At 37.5% G+C, this 27962-nt stretch overlaps 1 protein-coding gene across 8 annotated transcripts in view; it reads left to right on the top strand.

Annotated features, from left to right (window-relative positions):
- Positions 1-27962, top strand: part of CDKAL1 (CDK5 regulatory subunit associated protein 1 like 1) — a 563996-nt gene that overhangs the window by 157791 nt on the left and 378243 nt on the right. For all 8 annotated transcript variants that reach the window (XM_068931681.1, XM_068931679.1, XM_068931680.1 and 5 more), the window contains one exon: positions 10237-10357. In XM_068931681.1, coding sequence (XP_068787782.1) covers positions 10237-10357 — 121 coding nt within the window. The remainder of the gene's footprint in view (positions 1-10236; positions 10358-27962) is intronic.

Here is a 27962-nt window from a genome sequence, read left to right as displayed (position 1 = left end):
CTGGTAACTCATAATGATGACAAAACATGTTAGGAAGATACTGCTAAGGAGCTGCAGTATCTATAGGTTAGGAGAGAACATGGTTGTACTTAACAAATGCTCTAATTAAGCAAACTTCCTGCACAGAATTTAACAGCTATTTGGGCTGATCAGTCCCTAGCATGTGCCAACAAGATGAAGGTTTCTCTTTGATGGGAACCACAGGTTGTCTCTGCGCTGATTACTCAAATTAGTGTTTTTCTTAACCGTTCTAAGAACTGTCTTAAAATACAGTATGTGTGTACAAGCTGGGATGGAAACGGTTTATATAATAGCGGGCAAGATAATATATTTACTCTGTAATTTAGAGAAGGCATTTTAATTGCTTAATGTTGAAATTCTTTTTTGTTTTTGAATTTAGGGCTTTAGAGATTTAGGGCTTTTTTTTTTTTCCCTTTGAGACATGCTAGCTCTCAAATCTCTTTGTTGTTAAAGCTTTCTGGAGAAGGAGGGAATGGAACTAGAGTATTAGTACACAGTCTATTTTTAGCTTAGGCCTTAGGGAGATGAGGGGGGCACAGGTTGAAGTGAGTTTAGTCTGTATTGTCTGTCAAACTTTTCCACCTAACATAGTTTTACAATGGGTCATTAGACTTGATTGCAAAAAAACAACGAAAGGAAATTACTTCAGGGTTCAGCCTTCATACTTTGCATAACCTTTCTAGTTTTCAGTCACATTGACCTGTCTGGTGAAGTTGCCCATCCATTCCCAGTTTAAACTTTAACCAGTTTTAAAATTGTCCTCATGTGAATACTAATTATGGATCATTGACACTAGTGGTAGTTCATATGAAAGTGAGCAGATAAATGGTACATATATTATATAGGCTAAAGTGTAGAATTCAGACCAGATTGACTGTGTGTGTGTGTGTGTGTGTGTGTGTGTTTGTGCGCATGTGCCCCCTAGCATATTAAACAGAAATTGTATGCGCTATTTGATTAATCATTGCAATCTGCTGACAACAGGGGGTAAAATGCTTTTCTCAATTTCTGTGACTGTGAGAAGGGTAATTTTGACTTAAGCTGATGAGGAACAAAAGGAAGAATAAAAATTGTAGGAGTCGAGCTTAAGGAAAAGTATTTATTTGGCCCACTGTCAGGAAACTATTTGTGCCTGACGTGCAGCTTGAGTAGGGTCAGAGGGAGGGTTGTGGCCTCATTGAGTCCATGCTTCTCTTTCTATATCCTTTGAAAACTGTGTATGTGGTGGGGGCAGGCAAGGCGTTTCTGGATTGGTGGTTTCACTTATTTCCCTTTTACATCTGTAATTGTATTTCTAGCTAGAACAGTTGCCTTTTAAAACTGAGATTATAGCTGCAGAATTTGTGCAAGGGGTTATCTGTATTTGACAGACTAAAAAGGTGAACGGCTCAAAGCCAGGTTTTCAATAAGCCAAATACTAGAATTACAGCTTGAAGATGAATTGTTGAAATGACAAATGAATGTTTAAAAGATTCAGAATCACAATTTGTATTAATAGCTGAGGTTAACAGCATAGTACTGTAAATCTCACTCCCTTACCCCCTTCTTGTTGGCCCTGGATTAAAAATATTGGAGGTATTCCCATATAAATAAAAATAATCACAGTTCGTTGTTGTTGTTATCAAAGAAAATAACTTTATGTGTGGGTAGAGTGTCATTACATGAACAAGTAGTGTTTTAGTCTTCTGTTAATTTGAGAACTCATTTGATAAGGAATGTTGACTTGGGAAGGATCTGATTTGTACCTAATTCTATATTACAGTTTTTAAATGAAAGTGCTTACATTCAGCTGAGCACTTCAAGGAGAACACTAATTTGAGTTTTGATTTCATGTCTCTAGCTGCTTTGGAAACTTATGACGTACTGAAGGATGAGTGTTAAAGAACACAGAGTGGTTCTAACACTGGAAGATGAGTTTAAGATGGTGATGTGATTATCTGCACCAATATCAGTTCAGGTAGTTTAATTTTATAGAGTGTCATTTAAAGAAAGCAGTAAAGCATGATCAGGAATGTACAAAAGTTATGGTGAAACTACTTCTGCAAAGACATGTTTGAATTGCTTTGTAAAATATAGGTTAATGATGCAGTTTAAAATGAAAATTTTATCTGATGGGGCAGGAGATTTTCATCCCAAGCAATTGGTTTCTGTTCTTACACCAAAGTCTACTGTGCTCTTTGCTGTGCCAGTTCAAATGCTTTTGTGTATACAGTGGCTATTAGGTATGTGAGATGATATGAAATTTTAGGGGGATTTTATAATTATTTTTCTCTTGGTAGTTATTGCATTGATTTGGTTTACAAAACTGTTAACACAATTGCTGTTACAATGATTGCTGTTACAAGGATCACTTTATTTTATAAATAGTTTGCAGAAACTGGATAGGAGATAAGACTGTGGTGCAGAAGAAGAAAACAAGCAATGGGGGTTGTGCGACGTGGAAGCTGAAAACCTCAGTAGCAAAACTCATTGTTTAGTAGCATTGCTCATGTCTAAATGAGCCTGTAATGTGCATGTAAAAGATGCCTTGTCTTTCAAACCTGTATGTGCACTTCTCTATGCATTGAATGGATCACCATCTTGCAGCATCCTCTTTTTCTAACCAGTTTACACTGGCTAGTTTCAGCTGGGTTTCATTCTGTTACAGAAGTCCTCTTGGCACGTAAATGCAAGGAGCAGCTTGTTCAAACCAGTGCCATTTATTTGTCTGTGTCTGTAGAAAGAGCACAAATAGGCAGCAAAGGAGCAGGGATTAAAGCAAAAGCTTGCTTTTGCATGCTGTGGTAGGTTCAGGTCAGCTTTTTACTGTAAGGCTAAATCTATTCTATTCAACCTGCACACCCCAAAAGCATTACTACATGTACTGCTGAAACTGCCTCTGACATTCAGCCCTGAGTGAAACAGGACATTGCCTGTTTCATCTGATTCAAAATTTTACTTCCTTTAAAGTTTTCACTTCAAAATCTCCTGAAGTTTTAAGCAGCACCCTTGATCCTAATCGAATGCATTTCTTCAGAGAGCTGGGGATGACGGTCAGGGAAAGTCTTCCTGTAGTGGATTCTTAGTATTGTCCCTTTGAGCTGTTGAATTCTGTAGCCAGCATTTTGAGCTCACAGCAGATTTAACTTTTAGTGGCTTTTTCAGGACAATAACATCAAGGATAACGATTATTACAATCCTTTTTTTTTTTCCTGAAAGTAGAGCTATGAAGCTATTAAATCTTGAAGGAAGAAAAAACCACGCTGCCTTAATTGTGCATTTCAAACTCTTTTGCTGTGAGAGAGAAAAGAAGTAATGTGGATATATCAGAAATATTTTTCTTGAATAATTATATGTATCTGTGTTTCATTCTTTGAAATTGTTATATGAAGGTTAAATCCTTGTTAATATGTAGCTCCTGTGCTGTCTATCTTGTTCTTATAAGTTCTTGTTTTAGTATTCACGGGAATTGTTATGATTGTTGAATGATACATTGCAAGAATAAAGACGTATTTTATGTTTGGAGAGAAAGCGATGTGTGAATTTTAGCTATCTGGGCCACCTGCAGAGCTTTTTAGTAGTTTGCAAACTGCCTCACTATATTTAATATCTTATTTTTGAAGTTATTTAAAACAAATTTTATAAAGCCTTTGTCTTCACTCGTGTGATGTTCATGCTCTGGATTCTTCTGAAAGAAATTTGTTGGATGCTAACCTGTTCCAAGTGCAAAGCTTAGTAAATAAGTTATTTTAAGCTAATGTTAAATGGGCCTGATGCTTACTAATATCTGTGGCTTTCTCTGAAACTTTGTGTGAGGCAGTATAGTATGGAATTCAATCTTTTTTTATGAGAAAGAGCTGAATAGTGGAGGCTGGGCTAAACACCCAACTTAACGTCTGTCATCAGCCTAATCGGATCATTCACGTAGCCCAGGACATGCTTTTTCCTGGGGGGCTCTGATATGCAGATGGGGTGTAGACCAAAGAAGCAATTCTGACAGCATTGCTGGCTTTTTCCCTGTCTTATAATGGAACTAATTTCTGCTAGCGCTGATTGAAGAAAGAGTTTGACTATTACACAACACTCCCACTTTTGCTGATCTAGGGGAGGAAAAGATTTAAAATAGGTGCTCAGCAAGAGCAGGTCATTTATCATCCAACCTGGGCTTGATTTTGTTTAAGTGTCTGCTTCTTGTATTTACTAGAGACGGTCCCACAGATGATGCTCAGGGACGTCTTCACTATGCAGCTAACGTGTCCTTGGCTGGGTTGGATGGGTCTGAGTGAGAGCGTTCATACATCAAAGCCCTCAGCTGATGAGTATCCGTGTTGTTTCTGCATTTGTGTATGTCTGGCAGCACATGATGGTTCTGACGAGCTCTAGGATTCCTTTGTAATCAGTCATGTCTGTTGTGGGATAACTTGTTTGTCCTTTAGGCAGAGCCAAGAGATGGGAGAGGAACTTGTGGTCTGTTCTTGCTACGAGTGGGCTGATTCCATCTGGAGGTGAAGCAGGGGTTGGGGTCCAGGCCTGGCTGTTTACTGCTAGCCCTGCAATTCTGGGTTTAAAGCACCTCCAAATCTAATTTCAAAGTTTGGGCTGAAATATGAGTAACAATCCAGGTTAGCTGTACCATATGTTAGGCAATTTGTTACATCCTTACATCTTAGATACTACTTTTTATGTTAGTTTTGTGAGAAGATCCAAAAAAGCTTGCTTAGAAGGTTGTTTATACCTGGTAGTTACAGAGCTAGAAGAAATAATGGTGGAAGGAAATGTGTGCAAGAGTACATGGTAATTCTTGTTCCCTGAAGACGCAGAAGATCAGACAGGTTGTTGAGAGACAACTGGGATGTATGGAATAGTACACTGACAGCCTTGTTGTGAAGAAAAAAAAAGTGGCTTTTAGGAAGAGGTGAACAACCTCTAAGTATAAGTGATGTAACTGAGGGAGAAAGAGAATGGGTAATAGAACAAGCTGAAAACAGTAGGAGTTATCGTTGCCAAGGCTGGGATTTCCATCGTTGAGGACTCCTCTTTACACTAATGTTTCTAAGCTGCTTCAGATATCTGCACTGTACTTTAAAGTGACTGCTAGGTCAGAAATACTGCTCTGACCTGGCTGGGAGGTGTGTTTCAGCAGCACGATCTGCAGTTCTGGTGGGGTCCGTAGCGATGGAGGATGGATCCGCTGTTCCATTTCTCAAGCGGGCGTCATTTCCCAGCAACTACTGAGGGGTCCCAGTTTGTGGGCTGAATCAAGCTAGCTATTTTGGAGATACATGAGGTCTATTAGTGCCTGATACATATTCACAACTCTGATAGGCAGCTGTTGGATGTAGCTAGAGTTCGCTAAGTGTGCCCCCTCTCCTCAACTTATCCTTGTATCAAACTGGCACAAGGCCAGTCAACATTTGAATCTGTTTACTGTAATACGTGTAACTTCTGTGCCTCTAGGTAACAGAGTCTGAAGACAGTCTGAGGTTCACAGCATACTTAATATTATTTCAGTCTTAAAGCAGAGAAACTCTGTTACCAGTTCCCTTTACATATCTGTATTTCAAGGTCAGATATTTTCTGTCAGACTCCTGAAGCACATACATCTACAAATAAAGGTATATATGCTTGCCATTAATATTATGATACTTTTTGGTACCCTTTTTAATAAAGGAAAATTAATGTCTTGGAAATATTTTCATTTTGCACACTGATCAAATTGATACATTTAAAAGCCCTTATTTAGGTTAAAAATAGGATTTAATATCCTGATAAGTTCATTCCAGCCTCATCTTCTGTGTGAGCAATGCCAAGTAATATGAATAGTGTCTACTGACTTGTATGTAAAGGTGAGGTTCATCTTAAACAGTCAGCTCTGAAAATTAGAGAGCTCTGATTCACTTTGAATCGTTTAGAACCTGATTCCATTCACACTTGCTATGGGTGGTTCTGCTCTATGAGCTTCGTCACTGCACTTGGTTAGTACTATTGTTGTATTGTAATCTGCATTAATTATCTAATAATTAGTGAATAGCTGCTCTGAAGCATGGCCTAAACCTTTAATAAAACTTTTCAGATTTTTGTTAATAGAATTTTGTATGCTGGTAAATTATATGCAAGTAGATCTTTATCACAAAAGAAGCTTGCAGGACCACTAGAAAGTCTCTCAGGTATAACCTGACTGTTATCTTTTTGTCACTAAGCTGTATTTCAGAGCACCCATCTTTGGTCATCTTATTTATAATTGTAAGCCATCAAAAAATGAGTGATTTTTGTTTGATAACTAGATTAGAACACTTGTTAGTTACGGAAGTTGAACTTTCATTAACACAATTTTCAAAAATATTTTTGTACCAAGCATTAGATAAAAAGGACAGCTTTTACACCTGATTTATATAGTTACAGTTATCCAACCAGTAAAGTCAGAGAGAATGTAACTTATTCAGATATAATGTTTTAGAAGGAAAACTGATTGGAATATTTTGCCCCATTCTAATTCTGAGCATTGAAAAGAGATCATAAATGAGACTGAAAATTACTGCTTTTTCTATTATACTTCATGTTAGTGTGGGATTAGTGCTGGTTAGCCAATTTTGGAAAAATGTTGCTTAGCCTTTTCCATACTGAAGATGACAAAATATTTATTTTTAAATTTTCTTGAAATAAGTATGGGGAAAGAAAGATCTACAGCATGTGAAAAAGTATGATTCAGTGTTTATCAAGTTATGATTTATTAATAGCCACAATGCTGTAAACAGATGCTTTAGTGAAAAGAAACAAAATAGTCCTTGTACTGAGTAGGAAAAAGTATTTAAGGTCAAGAGTACTGTAACTAAGTTTTTTTTTTTTTTTTAAGTTATTAAATTTATTGTGCCTGCAGTACAGAATGCTGTAGTTGAATATATAATGCTGCTTGCATTCTGGAAGCATTACATTTTCTGTGAAAATTCATCTCCCAGTGCTGTTCTTTTATATTCTGATGTTTGGAGTCAAAAGTACAGGGATATCATTCTTGAGGGCCACGCAGGTTTTTCAGGCAATACAAGGCTTTATCAGCCTTGTGTTAACTTCCCTTTTAGTGTTAATCGATAGCAACGTGGAAAAAATCTAGCCATGTTTCATGGGAAAATAAGCTGCCAAATTTGCTTCCCAGAGCTTGCAATGGTGTGTGTGCTTGTTCAGGTGGGGTATCTGTGCCCTGAGGGTAAGAGGAGAGCCTCTGCCAGTTTGAAGATAGCCAGGAGGGCTGAGTGGTGATGTGCGGGACGGAGTTGGGAACTATGCAGAGGATCACGTGGGAGATAACAAGGGAGGTGGGGTTTCTTTCCTGAATTAAGAAACTCTCTGAAGTTCAGAGGTTAGGTCTTACACTCCCCAGTGAGCTATATTTTATGTGCAAGCGTACTAGGTTATTTTTTCCAGTGTTAGCGGTAACCTGCCTAGCCTGCCTGAAAGGCATTGCAAAGACTTCTAAGAGGTTTGAAGAAAGTATTTCCAGTTAACAAGATCTTCGAGATTCCTGTAGTGTTTTGCTGTTGTTTTTGTTTTTCCCCATTTTCCTGAGAAAACATAAATTATGAAGTTGTGCTTACTGCACTGGTCTGTCGTGATGTCCCTTTCCCTCTCCCCTTACTAGTTTTTAGTCCTTTGGCAAATTTTGAACAGGTTTGAGACCAGTACTGAGGTCTAAAGCATACTCGTTTTCCAGTGGTTCCATGAAGATGTTTGCCTCTTTGATTAATGCTCCCAGTATGGGAAAGACAGAAGCATGAGCTAAACTTCTGCTAAACAACAATAATTCACTTGGCTGTTCACTGTCAGGGTGCAAATTCAAAGGAGATCAAGCTTCGCTGATTCTACTCTGCGAGATGTTGTTTTTTCACACTTCGGAATGGTGGTTTAACCCTAATTCTAAATGTATGAATTTTAAATATTGGGTGGTGTGTTGTTATATTTTTAAATTTTATTATTTTAAAAATGCTGTTAATGGTTCCACTATATTTTCGACCATAAATCCAAATGCTGGTTTAGTTTGGTAAGGCGACTGAATACTTAAAAAAATGGAGAAACTGTTTTCTTCTAAATAAACCACAGTATGAGGAAATACAAAAAGGAATATTCTCTGTTTCTGGTTTAATTTTTATGCTTACCGTAATGCAATTACTTTTATTATAAAAGTAAAATAAAATGGTGTCATGCCTGTGACTCCTCAATGAACCATTACATTGGAAAATAACTGATTGTATCATGAGACAAAGATATTGCTGTTATTGTCTTGAAAAGGTAGAAATGAATAATTTAGCAAATGTTAATAGCACAAGTGGGATATTACTAAATTAATAGTAGGATGGAATGAAACTTCTGTCAAATGCACCTGCAAAAGTAGTATATCTTTGAATTATTGTTGAACTTATGACATCTCTTTCAAGTATTAACCATTGTGATATCAGGCCAGTCTTGCTTGCTTCTTCAGGCAATGAAATTTTTAATTGAGAAGTTTTACATACCTTAAAAAAACCTAAGAAATATGTTATGCCAAATGTAGTTGCTTATCTGTGAGCTGTTGTTGCGATATCGCAAAGAATTTAGAATATGTATTAAATATATTTTTATTTGTAAATTAATTAATGTCTTATTAAAACAATGAAGGAAGACTTTGACTGATGGATGAATTAGTTTTATAAATAGCTGCTGGTGTAGTGTAAGTTAGCAGATTTGGCTGACCATTGATTTTAGTTGCTCTGCTAGATGTACTTCATTTCATTGTTTCGTGCTCCTCTTTCCTCCTTCCTTTATAGGATAGTTTTGTTCTTTTCTTAAATATTATGTAGGAAATATTTGACAGATTATAGCTGTAGTTTCATGCATTAGCAAAGAGATTTCTAACTTCAGGGTATAATTGCTTTTCTCCCTTTCTTCCACTCCAAGTAGTGGTTACTTTCCATCTCCATCAGACATCTAGCATTAATTTTTGCTTTGTGAAATAAATGCTACAAGGTTTGAGGATTCTTTTTTTTTAATGGCTTGGGAATGTTTTACTCTATCTCTTACAATAATATATACTTAATTGCTTTTATTCTTCATTGTTACGTTTTGATTCTGAATATGAGTGAACCCTGTCATCTGTGCTCTTTAAATCTAGGAACTGAATTGGTGTAACTGGTGTACTGTTGAAGGCAGTTGGTGATAGTATTTGTATTTTATTCTCTGAACATCACTGGCTTCAGGAAAGCAGTTGTGAGAGTGATTTCTAACCTGTAGTCTCCTTAGTAGGGGAGCAACACGCACTAATGCCTGCCAGGGTTGGTCAGTGTAATCACCTTGGTAAGCCTGAGATCATAGGAGTGGATCGATCTCTCTTCTCCTGGCTCCTGTTTGTTGATTTTAGTTGTCTTCGGTTGGGGACACCAATGCAAATAGATCTGTTATTTAGCAGGATCTTAACACGGCCACTCCATGTGTATCTGCTCACTCAATGGGCAGCAGAGCCCTCTCAATGTCCTGTCAGAAGCTTGGTAGGAAAAGACCAGAGCTCTCAGTGTAATGTGCCACAGGAGGAGAGCAGGGATGTCTTTGTAGATAGCAAGGAATTTGCAAATTAAAATCCTAAGTAATCATACAGTAGAGGTCAAATGAACAAACTGCCTCTGCTCCCAAACCTCTCTGCCCCCCAAACAGAAAACTTTAATAGTTCTTGCTGACCTGGCTGAACTGGGTAAGCCAATCTGGCCGTAAATCTTGTTTAGCTATGAGCATCTTATTGGGATATGCTTTACAGCACTCTTCCTCAGACTCAATGCAGTCAGGTAAGTTTGACTCAAATATGTTGGTTCTCCATGTAATTAGTTTTAAAAATATTTATGAGTAGTTCACCTACTAATTTAAGTTTGAAAAAAATTTGGAAAAAAAAATACTGGTCATTTAAATATTGCCGTGTTGATCTTTGCATGAGAATCTCAAAATGAAACTGTTTAGATCATATTAATTGAATAGACCAGAAAAGCTAATTTTGAAAGCAAGTTTGAAAAGCTAATTGGGTGAAATAATTTGTTTATTTTAACATCATCTTACCTGTCATGGTCTCCTTTTAAATGTTCCAACTGGTAGGAATAAAGTATTACATCTTCTTCTCATTTTTAATATTTAAGTATAACTACTACTAGGGAAGAAGAACAAATCGAAGCACATGTGATGGGACTTGTGTTTAGTATTGACTGTGTTTTTGTGATTCATTTGAAGGTCATTCTGTGAGACTACTGGGTCAGAAAAAGGATAATGGAAAACGTTTGGGAGGAGCACGACTGGATTTGCCAAAGATTAGGAAGAATCCTCTGATAGAAATCATTTCCATCAATACAGGGTAAGAAACTTCCAAACTTATAAAATATTCAGTACTGCTGAGGAATTCAGTTCATCACTTTCTGTAGGTCTGGTTTATAACTCCTAAGTTATACAGGAGAAGGAGGGATGAGCACTTTGAATGGTAAATGTTTTTATGGCACTCTCACTGCAAAATAAATCCCTGCTTGTTTGGGTGCACGACTTCTGCTGCTCCAGGGCCATGTACAGTCATGCAGCCCTCTTAGTAGGTTTATCTAACTCCTGGAAAAAAAAAAAGGGGGTGTGGAGGGTGGGGGTGGGCATGGGCGTGGATGCTTTTTTTTTTTTTTGGTCTCCTGTGCTCTTTTGATTTTTTTGGAAGGCATTTGTTGAATATCATTCTTGTTGTTAACGTCTAAAAATGCCTGATTATCAGCCTGGATGTATTAATGGCTAAATTAGACATATTTGTTCTTTTCTTGCTGTTTACCCCTCTGATACGTTTGTAAAGAGCTATGATGTTCATATTTCAGCCTTTGCTTTGTTTGAATAAACTAGTCTCTGCCTATCAAGATCACCATTTCTCATCTGTAAGTCTGTGAGCATTTTTCTGTTCTGTATTCCTGCTTTGAGGGACTGCATTTGTAATCTCCCTTCAGTTGATGCCTGCCTTTTCTGGACTCCACTCAGTCATCTCCCTTTGGGTCTATTTTCCAAAAATCACACAAGTTCTCTTCCATTTTTTCAGTCTCCTGCAAATTATGTAGTAATTTCCCAAGTGGTGAAATATAAAGCGCTTTGCTCCCGGCCCTGCAGGCAGATGAGAACTTACTAGAAGAAAAAGTACGGTTATTCTTAGCTTTCTTCTTTTTCAGTTTAGTCTAGCACTTTTGTAAACGTTTCGTAAACCAATTTTGCTACTGTCTTCTTTCTCATTTACTTCCTTATCTTTAGATATTCTTTTGTTCATATTTTGCTTTAATAGCCGGTGTGCTTTTTACGTCAGAGTACTAGTTCAAAATTTAGTATTTTTTTTCTTCCTCTAACATAAATATGTAAATATGTGAGTGCCATTTTGTCATATTGCTGAGTTGTAATACTTCTTGAACTGCAGTTTCATGTAGTGGTTGATTTTTTGAACTCTGGATATGAGCTCTTTTGCTGCACTTATTTGAAATGATCTCAATTTTCTTTCCTTATTATCTTTCCCATAGACATCTTATCCATGCCCATGCGATCAAAATTGTTTTTGTGATTCAAAATAAGCAAAGTATTCTTTTTAATTTGGTTATGTCTAGGTTTCAGATGATATAAATATTTCTTTTCTATCAGTATTTGCCACAAACTCTTGTGATAACGTCATTCTAGGTGTAAATGTTGTCAAGAATGTAAACTGATTTAGACAGTTTTATTGTATACATGTCTTCTGATTTGTAATAGTGCATTTAAGATAGTAAATTATATTATTATTTCCAGTACTAGATTGTTATTAGCCTAAAGATAGAAGTATTAGAAACAGGATACTACAGAGCGTATACACTTACCACTAGGCAGCTGATCAGAGTGATAACAGACTTTATTTTTTTTATTCTGAAAATATATATTTTCCTATTGAGCTTTAAAAAAATATTTTCCAAACCAATCAAATTACAGACAGTTAACATCTTCCTAAGATATTACCTCAGGAAAACCTTTTTATTTAAGACTTGACAGCTTATAAAAGCTTGTTACTTTGATTAGTAGTTATTGCTAGTCTGAGGTAAATAAAATATGCATGTGACACTTTAGGAAAATTTAAAAATAGCAGAAGCTACAACACTGTATTTAATTCCTAGGGAGTAGAGCAGAGAATATCAAAGTGGTTTGAAAACCTCAGATGGAGAGGTTGTATAGGGCAGCTAAATTAACTAGTGTCATATTCTGTGTTATATAGCACACTCAAGGAACGCTGTCTCTCCTGAAATACAGATTATTGCTTTTGCCTGTCCTTTTCCCCCAGGCCCCAGCTGTCTTTCCACCCCTGTATTGCAGATGCCTCTTTTGGTTATTGCCATGGCTTTAAAGGTTAAAAAGTGCTGCCTACGAAGGCACTCCACAGTTTTCTCAAAATGCAGACATACGCTCAGCAAAGAGCAAGCCACAGCACGTGTCGCTCAATTTTGACTGTGTTCCTTTTATAAGCTTCGCCTAAGTAGTCTGGTCGAGGGGATTTTAAGTATTAATATCACGTTGAATCTGAGCTATTTTCCCTGTGTAAAGACTGGAAAAACCTTTGAAGATTTGGTAGTGTTCTTTATTGAAAGAGGAATTTGGGTCAGACTAGAAGGTTTTAAAATATAAGACGTAGTTTAAAAATAGCGATTTCCTTTTTGGAAGTATATTTGTCTGGCGCTGTTGAGGCGCAGCATCAGGAAGCAGCAAGAGCAGAGCTGCTGCCCGCGAGGGAGCAAGAAGGGAGCTGGGGTGCCCCCCGCACCGGCGGGGTGCTGTCCCGCAGGGCCGAGCGCAGCAGGCAGAGCCGACCGCTGGTAACGGGGTCCTCCGGCAGGCTCAGACACGGCAGGTGGTGAACCGGGTCACAGGGCTCCCGGCAGGAGCACGCGGAGACGGCGCCAGACGCTGGCCTGGAGTCACAGCTACCTACAGCACCGGTAGGAGGTCCATGCAGGAGACGGAGATAGAACTGGGGACAGGCCCACCAGTTAATTTCAGACCAGGACTTAGGGGCTCAGGCTAGGCTTAAATGGGGATCCTGGCCCAGAAGGGTGTGTGGAGGCCCCAGCTGAGGCTGCTTAAGACAGTTAAAGCCTACTGGTGTCCTTAGGGCCATGACAGGTGGTGATGCATTACCTTCTAGAAATGGGGTCTTAATGAACCCTTGGCTTCTTCTGAAAATCTCCGGAGGAAAAACTGATTTGCTTGAACATGTGTATCCCATAGCCCCAAAACATTAGAATCTCATGTTAACCCCTTTCCCTCTCTAGTAATATGGATATCTTAGGCATTGAGAAAGGTTAAAATTCTGTTCTTTCATCATTTTTCTGTCTTGAGCAGTTTTTCAGTCTTATGGTAAGTTGAGGAGTACGGGGATTGAATTTTTCAAAGAGTTGTATTTTAATTTTATATGAGGCCATAGAATATTCTCTCTATATCTTGCATTTCAGCATTTGTTTAAGATCAAGTCTATAAAATGCAATGGAGTTATATGGCCATGTAAGTACAGGTAATCCTGTTTAAGTATGCCAAAAAGAGGACATAAACTTAAAAGAAATACTTCCAACTCCATAATTTTTTTTAATGCGGGCATTTGAAGGAAGTGTATTTGATTTTGTTAACTTTTGTCACTTTCTAAAACTTTACAATAAGAAAAGTTTTTCTCCTTATTTACTTTTGATGGTTAATAACTAGATACCTGTGAGGTATAACATAATGGGTGAAATAATGCTGATAAGAGGTCTGAAAATTCTTTAGTGGTATGCATAGATTCATTTTGCTGCAGGTCTTTTTCATTGAATTAACACCTGTTCATCACTATTTTTTTCGGTATTAGAAGTGGATCATACTCCTCTTTAGTTAGTGCAGTGCAGTGCTGATTTAGATGTCTGATAAACAAGAGAGATCAGAGGCTTTCCACATAAGATGGCACACAGAGGCAGTGGCATCATTTCTGAAATCAGGGGTTTACAGACAAACAGATACCACGAAGGGAAACCCATAGCCCTATTTACCTTCCCTTATAGGGGAATAATTATTGCTTTGTAATTATTTGATGCCAGTACACTACTTTGGTTTTGTATGATAGCTATTATGAGTTTGACAGTAATGTAGTAGTTACAGGACTGTAGTCCAGTTAGAGCAGTATTTATTCCTCTGCCAGCATAAGCTACTTCAATGAGAGGTAATGAGGTCCTTGAGAGCACTAGATGATGTTGCACTTTTTATCAGTGAGGCATGCATCTATTTTTTAATCTTAGGTATACTGCAATAGGGCCAAGTAGCTGACCTGGTGTTAACCAGGCTCAGAGGAAGAATCAGAACCCTAAGGACACGCTGCATAGGATTGAACTATGCTGGACACAGAGTTGGGAGACTGGTCTGCTGAATCTGGCCACCGTCCTCCAAAGGTCAAGGTCTGTCTTTTTTTGTGGGCTGGGGCTGCAGCTCGGGATCTGCAACCGTCTTTGCAGTATTGGTAGCCAGAGGAAGTTTCTGGCTGTGGCTGAGATTCTCTCTCCTGTTTTTTTTTTTTTCCTCCCACATTAATACCATAAGAATTGTTTTAGCTGATTGGCTCCTGTTCAGCTGTATTACCAGGGTGCTGAGTGGTTGCCCTACAGTGGTTTGTGCTTGTCCTACGATATTCTACTGCTGCCCTACCGTTTCAGACCGTGTCGTCACTGGAATCAGTGTCAGCTGTTCCCCTCCTATTACAATACAACTTTCATATGAGACCAGCGTATCACAGGGACAAGAGTGACTGCACATCCACACTATTACTTAACAATATGTAGCTCCCTGTAAGAAAGGGATCATGGTCATAAACAAGGTAGACATGAATTTTAAAGCAGGTGGTCACTATGTGTTGATAAACTGCATGTTTGCCATGGTGCAGCCTGGCTGAAGAGTGATCGTCTCTAATTTAAAACAAACATGCGCCACAGTAGTTTAGTTGTCAACTAGTATGCACTAGAATCTTTCTAAGTAGAGGAGCAAATTAGAAGTTGGTAATAGCTGTAAAAAAAGACCCTACTTCTGATGGTTACATCCCTGAGTTTTTGCAGTGGGCCATGTTGCCTGTGCAGATTTTTGGCTAATTGAACTGGCTGAGCGAGTTTTCTACCTTTTTGTGGTAGTTAGCAAATGTTATCTACACCTATGGGTCTAGCTGTTAAATTGCTTTGTGCATTCACGTTACCTCTGACTTCTTTATAGCCTTTGGGATGAGTTTTCTGAAGGCACCATCTTGAAACTATAGCAAAATATTTCAGGCCTGTGTTATGCACTACGGGGGAAAAAAAAAAAAAAGGAAAAAAAAGGATATAATGGCATAAGTCTGAGCACCTGTGAACCCTTTGCCCTCCTATGCTGAAGGTAGTGAGATATTTCAGTAGTAATCTTATCAGCTTAACAAAACAACTACTATTTCTTTGTCTTTCTGTATTTTCTGATGTGCACTCAAATCTCTTTCCTAGTACCATATTATCTCCAGATTAAAATATATAGAGAAATGGGAAAAAATCCTTCTGCTGTGTGAAAAAATGAATTACCTACTGTTTGACAGTGATAGACTTGATTTTGGCAAGCTCTTAGATACTTACATCAATCCAACTTTCCCACAATGTTGTCAACATTTCCATCTTCTAAAATATTGCTGCCCCCATCTTGAATGAATAGTTAGTCTGAACTACAAATCACTTCATATTTTGTTAAAAAACAAAAACAAAAAAACCCTACTACACTACATTACTTCTGATTATAATAGTATTATAGTTACTATATACTACTATAAATATATTTACTTTAAATCAAGATAAATACTTAAAGCAAACTCCCAAGCAAATATAAAGTGATTTAATTACTTTATGTCCTCTCTGAGCTTTTAATATTAAAATAGACACTTCTTATAATTCAGTATTGAGCTCAAGCATGTATAACAGAGCCTATCATGCAATTTAACCTCAGAAAACACAGGGGGTAGTAATCCTGGAAAGATAATGTATATTGTTTTGAAAGGACACCTCTCCACTTCAACTCTTTTTTAAATATTTTAATCAGTATTTTGCAGGTAAATAATTTTTGTTTCCAGCTATACTATATGACTATGTGCTAAGCATGTATTTAACCAATCATGTATAGTGTATCAAAGTTTTGCACAGCAATTCACAAATTCATTATGTAAATTAAAATACGTGAAATGTTTGAAGTATATAATGTGAATGCACAACTATTTGTATCTGTGGAAGGCATTTGAATTTTTATCATACCATCTGAAAAGCTAGTATTCCAAAACTTGAAGAAACCACACTGCTGTAACAGAGGCAAGAGGAAAAAGAGTTGTTTACAACAGAAAGTTCTAAGTCAACTTTTTTGCCTAAGGTCTCTTTCCACTGCAGCTTACTGTAACTCACATCCAAGGTCGTTATTTCCTGATTAGTATATTTAAACAGAGTATTGATGACAGTCTCTGAAAGATTACTCTTTTTCAGTTATTGTTAGTTTCTTATAATGTTAACATTTCACATTTAAAGAAGGGGATATAAAACTATTACAGTATTTTATTTGTCTAAATCAGTCTGCTAGATTATCTGTAAGTGCTACCCAGTAACAATTTCACCCAGAACATGCAAAAGGGGAAAAAAAGAATGAATTACCAGAAATTATCAGGAAGAAGTGATACATAGGTGTAGGTCACGTTCTCCTCTTACTAATTGTCTTTCTTTTAATCACTTCTACATTTCACGGTGGGTTAGCTTTCTGTTCTCTGTTCTGTGTCCCTATCACAGAAGATGTGTCCTGTTCGCTTAGGCTTCCTAAGTGAAGTGAGTGGAAAAGATTGTGTTTTACTAGTTAGTTTACTTGATCGGTCTGTGTAAAAGAATAGTGTAAAAAAGAAAAGAAATTAGTTGGATCAGGGGCAGAATAATTTATTTCCTCTTTACTTGACTTCTCTCTTCCTCCAAACATCAGAGATCAGTCACAGATGATTCGGTAGGGAAGGTCTGTGCTTTGTTCAGTATGAAAACCAGTATGTTTGGTGTCTGTTTAATGGGAATTGCTCATACATTGAAACGAACAGCGGAGGGCAGGAGGAGTTACCCTGTTGGTCATATTGGTGGAGAGCACTGAAGTCATCTGTGTTCCTCTGAGTATCAGGCATGGTCAATCTTGTTGGAATATCTGCAGTTTAGTATAATAAACCCCCTTCCCCTGTAGGGAATGTGAAAGTTGTTGATGTCTTTGATTTCTCTTACTGTTGCACATGATAGTTTTGCCATTGGTACTGATCTATATTATGGAAGATTGCTTTGAAAGGTAGTGAATATGAAGTAAATATTCTGCAGATTCTTCTGGAGTAAATGTCTCTGTTAGCATGCTAACATAAAAGGAGGATGACCTTGTTTTTGAGATGCCCCCTCAAAAGGGAAAGATGGTGGTACGTAGAAAGTTTGTTACATACCTATCTTCGTTTTATAAGAAGGGTATAACCTTTTCACTAAGGATTTGCCTAGAATGAGCTATTTATTTTCTCTAATGCTTTATTACTTGATGTCTTTCTGCTCTTGCGCTGCCCACCTCTTAATTTCTGTCATTGTTACCCTGTTGTCATCTTCCTCATTTTTAGTGTCTTCACCGTTTGAAGTCCACTCACTTTGAATACAAATCATGCTAAGTTCCGTCCAGGGACTTTTAAGCATAGGACTTGTTAAACCCTTTTGCTACAGCATCTGAATTTGTCTGATCCCATGCTGTCTCAATTCAATGACAAAGTAATCCTGAATTGGGCTTCTTTACTTCCCATATATGGGCTAGAGCATGATCCCCAGCCAAGGGCTGTTTTCAGTAAAGAGATTTTGAATGATCTTAAAGGACTTTTTCATTAGTACATTAAATACCTGCAATTGTGACATCATTTGTAGTATGACTTCAAGATTAGTATTTATTTCTTTGATTGTGTTCCTTGTTGCTGGTGTTAGATGCTGTTTGAATGCATCTAGGATGGGCGTTTATTTTTATGAAGAGCATGCGTTGTCTGCTGTTCCAAACAATGTTCAGCCAATCCTTCATTAAGTCTGCTGACGTATGACACGTAAGAGCTGTTCCAGTAAATAGTGGTTCCTTTGGCATTATTCTACTGTTCAAGATGATAGACAATGACATTTTCATAATATCTGCTAATACTGCCAGCTTTGCTGTAATAAATTTTTTTGTTCTCTTGGTTTTATAATGAGGGATTTTGCACATGGTTCTTCAGTGGTGTACTTGGATGACATACCAAAGTAAATTGTTGTCTAATCTGTGTTATCCTTTAGGCTCTTTACATAATCCAGTCGTATGCTGTTTACATGCAGTGAGGTTTTTCAGTGTTGTCAGAAGGTACATGTTGGTAAAGTGAAGTTCTTTGCCATAGGCAAAAACCATTGCGACACATCATTTGTACACAACGAACGTTACTGGCCTTGAATTCTTGCTGTGAAATGTTTTGTGTTCATGTAATATCTGGAGCTATCAGTTTAATGATTTCCTGTGTTACTGGGAATTCTTATTAAAGTATACAAAAATCCTACAACTATTTCTTCTACCTCGTGAAAGCATTCTCTTTTGGGTCTACTGAAAAATTTCTCCGTTGAGTTGGAATAAAATAGTTGGTTTTGATTGTTTCCATTTTTGTACATTTGCATCTCTTATATAATTTCCTCCCAGCCTCACAAATCTTAGCTTTTTCTGCATATAGTACCGTCATGATTAAAATTTGCATCATACCTTCTCCTTATGCATTTTGTTACATTTCCTTTTGCTCTGGTATGTCTCATCTTCAGGAAAATTTGCTATTTCACAATTGTCTTAAAAGATTCAGGGAGACTCATAAAAGTTGCCAAAAATCACTGTGGAATTCTCTGAACTGCAGTACACCACACAACTTTGCAAGTCAGTGAGAAAAACAGCAATAATCACATGCTCCTGCTGCGTCATCTCATTACAACTTTGGGCTGCTTCAGACATATTTGTGCTCCTTCGTCACTAGGTGGCTTCCCACACTCCACCGTCCTATTACTCTGTTAACCCAAAAGGAAGATGACCAGAAATCAAGACGATCCACAATTTTTAAGTTAAACTACTTGGGCAGGGTGGGAGGAGGGGGAACAACCTTGATTTCCTTTTGTGTAACTATGCTATGAAGTTTTCTGCAGTTTCAACTGGTTCCTTTCAGTACTGCATTCCTGATTATTTCAAACTGTGATTCAGAAAATAGACAACTCTAACTAATTTTTGGAATCTGTTTGCAGGTTAGCACAGAATATTTGGAAGGGGCTTGCTGCCCGCCCTTTTGGCAGATGCTGACCTGCAGAAGTGTGTTTAGATCACAGAATGAGCTACGTGTCCTAGTCTACTTGAGTGAGAAAAGATGATTTTGAAGTTCCTTGCAATATTGTATGTCCTTAATTCTGACCCTTGTGTCCTTTCTGAGGTTGGAGATAATTTCCTCCATGTTGAGAAAAGCGTTCATTGCGTCCCTTCTCTTAACGCCCACATATGTATTTCCTAAGGGACATCTGGCCAGAATCCCAAGAAACGTTTTTTCATTTCTCAGATTACAGTAAACGCTGTGAAATAGCCTCATCTTTCATGTTTACAATTGATACTGTGTTGCCTTTACTCCCAGCTTTTCACATTAAAAAAAAAAAAACTAAAAAACAAAAGCACTATAGAAGGCATTCTTTTGGAAAAAAATGCTGTTTTTCTGAACGTATGTTAGTGCAAGAAATGTCTGTGCTTTTATATACTCACTGCTTGTGTCTGTGTGTGTTTTTTTTTTAAGTGGCCTATTTTAAACAGTGTTATGCAGCTTGAGAGTTTCAAGTTAAGTGACCGTGTCTTTACTGCTCATCAGCTGAGTCAGATAACTTTAGTTCCCTAATTCTGGCAACCTGTTTCGTTAGCATTCGTTAAACTTCTTACATGTCAACTAAAATGAAAATGAGGTACAATGGAATTATCCTCGCTCTAAATGACTAGGAACATTACTCCACCTATTTTGAGTCGGAGGATACAGCCTCACAAATGAGCTTCTCCATGCTATGCTTGGATTTGGTCTTAGACTTGACTTGGACGTAATTTTTAATGGAAAAAATTTCCCCTAAATAGGGTGGGCTCCAAAAAATTTAGATTTTGCATTATCTGTTGAAATACCTGAATGTATGATTTATGAGATTCTCATTTAAGCTTTCAGAAAACTGAGGAGGAAGAAGGCATTTTGGTTGTAAACATCAGTCTGTGACTTGAGAGCAAAACCACTCAAGTAAATATACTTTAAATAAATAAATAATAACTGGAAAGTGAAATATTAAAATTGTATTTGGCAGATAATACTGGTGGCACAAAATCTAATATTTCAGAATTATTAACCTTAACATTAGATGTGTTTTTTGTATGTGCTAATATCTTTCTTTAGGAGGGAGGAGAGGGGACAAGGTTTGAAACTTAAATAGCACTTTTATTTTAATTCTGATATTTATGACAAAATTCAAGTAGACTGCCTTCTGAAGTGATTTTGTTTTAACCTCTCAGCTGACATAAGTCATTACTTTTCAGACAATTTATGGGATGTCTGCTAATCCCACTGTATTCTCCTGGATCTGTTCTTATAGCAAATGTACTTCAAAATTTGGATTTTTGTGGTGGGATGAAATTTTCCTATTATTGAAAGAAGCCTTAAAATTTGCATTTTTTTACATTATTGACCTTCATTCTTGAAATGCAGGGTAGTTTAAAATTTTTCAGATTCCTAATTGTAAAAGCAAGTTGTTCACTGTACTATATTGAGTAATGGTTTTATTTGTTTCTAATAGTCTTAGAAGAAATAAAATGCCTAGAGCAGATTTCTGCACTCTTCCTCCTCCTCTTGCTTTTATTCCAAAATGTGCGCGAGAAGTAGTATTTATACCATGGATAAGTAAGTTTGAAAGAGGCAGCTTAAGTCCCCAGTCCCATCCTGTTTCCCTCCCCCCACCCCCCACCCCGTTTTGGAATTTAGGCAATAAAATTGTAAATGTTGTCTGGAAACATAACTTTTTCTCCAGCAGGATGGCTTGCTGAAAAACTGTTGAAATATTTCCTTTAACCTGTCTTTTGCACCCGGACAAATCTTGTCCAATGGACAAATGTGTGTTTTAATAAATACCAGCTAGCACAGGTGGGACAGACCTCCTGAGTTTCTGCTCCCTTGGGGGTTCAGGTACGTCTCTGCGAGTTGCAGCTTGAGGAACTGAGGGTGCTCGGTCGGTAGATGCTGAGGGGTGCCCTCAGCACTCTTACGCTGGAGAGCACAATGCAGTACTTTTTCACCAAATGGCGGGGGGAAAGAAACCGTGACAGACCGAAACAAAAGGTAATTCCTTCCCTCACTGACCGGATACTGCATGTGTGATGGCACAGAGGTTCATGTCTGTATGTGGGTTTTTATTTGTTATATATATATTTATTTATAGTATGTTTATTATTATTCTTGAGTAGCATGGTCAAATACCAAAGTGAGCATTTGAAAAGGGTCTGGAGGTATTTCTCCCCGACTGGTTCACGGTTGTATTTGGGATCCCTTGGTGAACTAGATGAATTCACTGTGCCAGACACACTAGTGAAAATCTTTCACAGATACCCTCTCTCTTTGCAGAGAGTAAACATTAATTTTCTTACCCAAGTGCTTGATATCCTTGCTTGTCATAAGTCCAGCTTTGATTGAGAAGAAGGAAAAAGTGAGGGTAAGATAAGGTCTTGGATCCATACTTAGGCTACAAGAAACAAAAATAATTGTGCGTGCGTATTTTTAAAGAATGCTAATACCTGTTCCATTCTGTTGCAAACTGAAGCTTGTACAAATATTCTGTGTTCCCTTCTGCTCTGATGTATAGTAATAGCTTAAAGTGTGCAAAAGGCTTAAAGGAACTGAGTACTGTCTAGAAAATGAAGTTGAGCTATTTCTCTATGTCCATATGTACCTTGATGATGGTCTTCTATAAAACTTGTGAACGTAAAAACTGCTTGCGTGCAGTTATCTCAGGCACTGTCCCTGAAGTTCCTTTTCATAAGTCTGATAAAGAGCTGCTGACTCCTCTCATTAAATAAAACGTCTTCACGAACATGAAAGGTCTATATGCGTGGAATCTAAATATGACAGTTATAGTTGACAATGTAGTATTGGCTGCTGTGTATCAGCAAGTCAAGAAGGCAGTTCCTTAGACCTCCGTTTAATCTGTTCCCTTCTTCTTTGGCTTTATTTCCTCCTTCAGGAAAGAAGGAAATAACCTTGTTGCCCTATGTGACAGAAACATGAACTGAGATAAGATACACCCCAAAGCCCTGAAGTGTGTTCCTATTAAGAAAAGTGAAATTTGTTCTGTGGGGGTGCTGGGGGGGGGGGGGAGGGAAGGACTCCTCCTTATTTGTTGATTTGCCTTCTAGCAGACGCAGGCCAAAGTCTGGAAGGGCTGACTTCTTTCCCCTTTACACAGCGTTGCCAAGGAGTCTAGACGGTTTTCTTGCTGGGATTTTGTCAGTATTAATTAAAACAGAATTTATCCTTATATATATTGAATTTAGTTATATAACTTTTGTGGCGGGAGAGAGAAACTTTCTCTGCCATGGCTATGTTTGGTTTTGGTTTCAGGGAAAAAAATAAAGGTTAGTGGTACAGTGGAGGGGTTCTTGTTAAGAAAAGAAAGCTGAATATCACTTTAACCTCTTCTGGTCATAACTTGTCACACTGATCCGTTATGGTTTTGAGAATTATAATTGCCTTCCCATTTTTGCAGGGATTTTTCAAATCTGTAACTTAGGAATGGCTTGGGGACTTCTGTGATTCTCTGATATTTCAATAAATATAAACAACAATGAGAAAACCCACCCAGGACACTCTGGGAAAGGCAATCACTATAGATGACAGTCCAGTTGCTTAATACTGGGGAAGACCATCAGAAGGAAGGCCGACAGTTACTCAGAGGTAACTGTTATGATGAGACACCTTTTAAAGAATGAACTATGGGTTCCCTATTTCATGCAGAATGTATCCCCATGTCCTGACTTAAAAACATTTCCCTTTCAATGCTATAAGCCTATTCAGTCTCAGGAAAGAGAAACTCTATTTCCAAATTCCCTGCCTGCTAGGCAGAGTGAAATGTTCCCACTGGAAATACCCAGCCCCAAGCTTCTGTCTCTGTAACTCAACATGCTGAATTTCATCAGCTTGATTTACAACAAGACTTTAATGCTTTTCTCTCTTTTTTTTTCCCCCCTTAATTCCTGCTTTAAAACATATGTTTTCTATTTCTCCTAACCATGCATAACTTTTCTTTTTGGAGTTTATCTTCAAGACATTGGAAGAGAAATAGGCTTCTAGCATTTTTTTGGAATTTTGTTGATGTGTGTGGACTTTATGAAAAGGAGCTATTTAAGCAAAGGTCAAGTACAAAATTGTCACTCATCACATGCTTATCTAACTTATTTTTAAACTAATACACAAGTGCCTAACTATCACATGGTCTTTCTTGCATTGCAGACTGGTGCCAGACTCGGTGTCTTTTTTTTGTTTTTAAGAGATAAATGTCTAGTGATGTTTGTTTTTAGTGAGTGTGTTTGTAAGTCATGTATATCTTACGATGTTGCTTTGCTTCTAAACTTGAATCATTTTGCAGAAGGTAGCATAAGTCTCCACATTTTAAGTTGGTATTAAGCTTAAAACTGCAGCTGGGGAAATGTTTACTGAAGGATTTGTTTAGTCAGCCACGTTCCTGTGTTCAGGAACACAGCCTATGTTTTACATCTTTGTTAAAGAGTTTAAAGAAAAACTCCCTTTACTATTAGTTAGCAATTTTTTTCTGTAAGTTGGGTTTTCTTGTTTTTTTTTTCCTTTAAAAGCATTTCTTTTCCAAAACTAAGGATCATTTCCCCATACCTGTTATTTAGAAAAGTAAAATAATACACTGATTTAATATAGCTGCTCAAACACATACTGAAATTGTCTTTTGTTGTAGAAATATTTCTTTATTAAATTAAAGTGTAAAAACTCTGAGATTTTGTTTATAGTTAAATTATACCACTTAAATGACGAATAGCACAGATGGAAGTTTTAAGTAACAGAGGGGAACATGTTATTACAGGTTAATAATCTATGTAAGAATCAACACCTTTACGGAAGTTCAGGTTTGTAGTTCAAGGACTGCTGAATGAATCAACTTACATTTCTGTAATTCACAATAATAGAACTGACATCTGTTCACCGAGCGCACTATAACCGTTTAAATAGCCTTCGAATTCAGACTGAAGTCATGTCTTCATTAGGCTTATCCATTTTGCTTGAACAGCAGACACAAGTTAGTGCTGTGCTTATGCTTACTGCACTAGTTTGTGTCTGTAGTTTGCAGGGGAATTCTGCTGTTATCTGTATGGATCTTCAAAAGTGCTTCTTGGGCATACTTAAATGGTAGCTCTTCTGTGTGGGAACAGGCCACATATTCCAAGTTAGTTAGAAATATGCGTATGTAAAAATCACAGAAATGGTATAAAACTCGTACTCAGTTCTGTATAGTTCATTTGCTTGTTTATATATGTTCCCTTTTCTTCTCTTTAAGCACTAAGGTATATGTCCCTTGAACCCCTACTAAAAGCTGGATTAGTGCAAATTGCATTTTCCAGACACTTTATAAGCAGCTGATATCTAACATATGCATTCTTTTGCAATTCAAACAGCTGCAGAACTTATCTCAGAGACTACTATGGGAATTTTAATCATTAAACTTAAATTAGGCCCTATTTCTATATTGCTAATGCATTCTAGCAGCTTATTTGCTTTACAGCTGTTGTTTCATTGAGTGGAAATATGGTGAGATGGCATAGTTTGTATACTTAAAATCAAATATGGGAGTGAAACCATACCTTTTAATGAAATAGTTAACTAAAATAACACAAGCTTTATGAGATAGGCTGTAAAGTGATTTTGAAAAATAGAAGGTGGTGTGAAGTAATGGTATCTGCTGTAAGCTATTTTTTAAGATACTAGGTTTCTGTGATAGCAGAAGGAACAGTCTGAAGGGTTGTGATCTATTATGATTCTTCTGTTCTTCTACAGTGTCTCCTCTTTTGAACATGATAGTTGTGGACTAGAGTTCATCTTCTTTGTCTCTCATTGTCTAAATACAACTAGTTTAACCACAGCAATTTTTTGCATCTGTCTTAATATCAAAAATACCATTTATTATGAGGGAAGGATGCGTTAAATAAGCATATGAGTAAACAGTTAAGGCAGGTAAAATAAGTATGTTCTAACTAGGGTTTTGTAATGCTTGTAGCTGCAAACATTTGTTTGAACATACATTGTTCCAAAAAATGTTCTAAACATTTGTGATTTGAAAAAATGCCCTCAACCTGCCAACTGAATTTAAAATTGTTAAAAAAATAGGGATGCTCTTGCTGAGAAATGGTGTGTAGGCTATTGCTCTCTCTGGTACATTGTATGAAAACAGTGCTGAAACACAAAACAGCACAAAAGTGCCCTTGTAACAACATTGTTACAAGGGCGTAGGACTTGCTTGGTCTGTCAACTATGAAAATACTAGGAATGAGTTTTTCAGTGCTAACTAGTTTTGTTTCTTTAGCTATTTTTCAGACATCCTGGATGTTTGTGTAATTACAATGCCATTTTCCTTTTAGGGTATTCTACTGCATAGGTTGCTCCAGTTTATGATACCTTCAGCAAAAGCAGAGAGAATGAGACTTGGTATTCTTTATCATTTTAATAAAATGAATTCAATATAAAAAGAAGGTTACAAGATTTGTAGATGGGAAAATATTATTGGCAAAATGTTGGGTACTTGCTTGAAGTATATGCTTTTAAGTAGCACTTACTGTTAATTACTGTCTCATAAAGGTAGTATTGCTATACCTATCTCCACTTAGTACTCTGGTATCTGCCATCCTCCTGCTCTTCTTTCTCTAGGAGTTATCTAGGGTTTATCTTGATTATATTTGAATAATATAGACCTTGTTTTATTTTGAATAATTTTCTCACAGAATTAATATGTAGATAAAGGTAATGATCCCTTTTGAAATGAAACTGTGAAAGTGATAGCATAAATACTCAGCAAATACAGTAGCTTTTTTGTGTCAGTCTAAATCAGCTGAAATGGCTTTATTTTCCAACTAGACTAATGCTCTTCTGAAAAGCGAAGCATAATGAGGCAGACCTATCTCTGTCAATTGTACTGAGACTAAAATCTCAGACTCTACAGCCTGTATAAACTGCCTCAGACATGAGCAGATGCTGTATACATTGTCCTGTATGCTTGTTGAGAGACTTCTTTTCTTTGCTGTTTACACAGTACATTCAGGTTTTTTTTGTTTTTTTTTTTTTTTACCATCAATTTGTTTTACACTTGTAATGTAGGTTTGTTTGCAGCAGGTTAGCGGAGAGTTCAGGGTGCTTAAGTGAATTCAAGTTAAGTGCGTTTGCAAGTTTACGTGTAGCCAGATATAACTCATAACAAAGCTGAAAAAGTTTGCCCGTGTTTTATAAGACTTGTTTACTTTTTTGTTGGCTTGAACATTCTCAAAGGATTGTGGAGATGTGCAGATATATTACTTTCAGGGAACTAAATTATGGGCTTTATATAGTTACTGTATGTATGACTGTAGTAAGCTTAGAGGAATATTGATTAATGTTACACAAAAGTAAAGGAAGGCAAAAAACAAAGTGGGATTTAAATGGCAGATCATAACTGCATAGACATGAAAGAATGCATATCCACATGCATTCACGTTTTCCATGTCCAGTGTGCTGAGTCAGTGCCCCTACAGTGCCTGATATTCATTATTCCTGTGGAGGAACATGAAAACGGTGGCAACCTGGTTTGCACAGAATTAGGTGTCTCTTCTGTGACCAAAAGTCACAAAAGGCAGGTCGCAAAATTCTCATATTTTCTTCTGTGGACTCTTCTGTAACCAAAACACCAATACCTTGTTTGGGAATAGTTAACTGATGTCTGGCTATTGGCTATCTGCCTTAACTAACCTACCAGGTGAGGTCCTTACCTGTATTCTGTATTAATGTGAGCCATCAAATTGCATACATACATAATAACAAACTATATCAAAATTATTAGATTTTGATACTGTTTGTGGTATGTTTTATCTCATGCTTTCTCTATTTTCATTGTGCAACCCAAACTTGGTCTTTCTGTTTTGATTTCTCATCATCTGGCTTGTCTTATCTCCGTAGCGGGAGTGATGCTTCCTGGGGTTTTGGAAGCGTTCTGTGCTTCCGCTGTGTGTGTGCATCTGTCTCTCACGCACGTATGTGCATACACATATACATGCAGATAGAGATGATGCTGAAGTAGAGTAACTTTTGGGATTCCCAGAGTGGATAGCATTGGTGCTGAGTTTCAGCATCAAAAAGAGAGAGATCAACTCTGGGGCAGCCTCATGCAGTACTTGACCACTGTCACAGTAAAATATTTTTCCTTGCGTCTAATTGCAGTTTCCTGTGTTCCAACTTGTGTCTGTTGCTTCTCATGCTATCGCCTTGCACTTCCAAGAAGAGTCTGGCTCCATCTTCTCTATGCCTTCCCATTTGGCAATAAGATCACTTCTTCCTAGGGCTGAGTAAGCCCAGTTCTCTCGGTCTCTCCTCATGTGTCATGCAGTCGAGCTCCATAATCATCTTGTTGGCCCTTCACTTGACTTACTCAAGTATGTAAATATCTATCTTGTTCCAAGGAGCCCAAAGCTGGACGCAGCGCTACAGATACAGTCTTACAAGGGCCAGATAGAGGGCACTTACCATCTCTTGCACATACAGTCCAGGATGCAGTTGGTCGCCTTCACTGTAAGGGGGCATTGCAGACCTGTCCGGTTTGTTGCCTGCCTGGGCCCAAAGT

The sequence above is a fragment of the Struthio camelus genome, chromosome 2, assembly GCF_040807025.1.
Source record: "Struthio camelus isolate bStrCam1 chromosome 2, bStrCam1.hap1, whole genome shotgun sequence".
Lineage (NCBI taxonomy): Eukaryota > Metazoa > Chordata > Aves > Struthioniformes > Struthionidae > Struthio > Struthio camelus.
The sequence above is the reverse complement of the archived record's forward strand: the minus strand, read 5'-3'. Positions and strand labels throughout refer to the sequence as shown.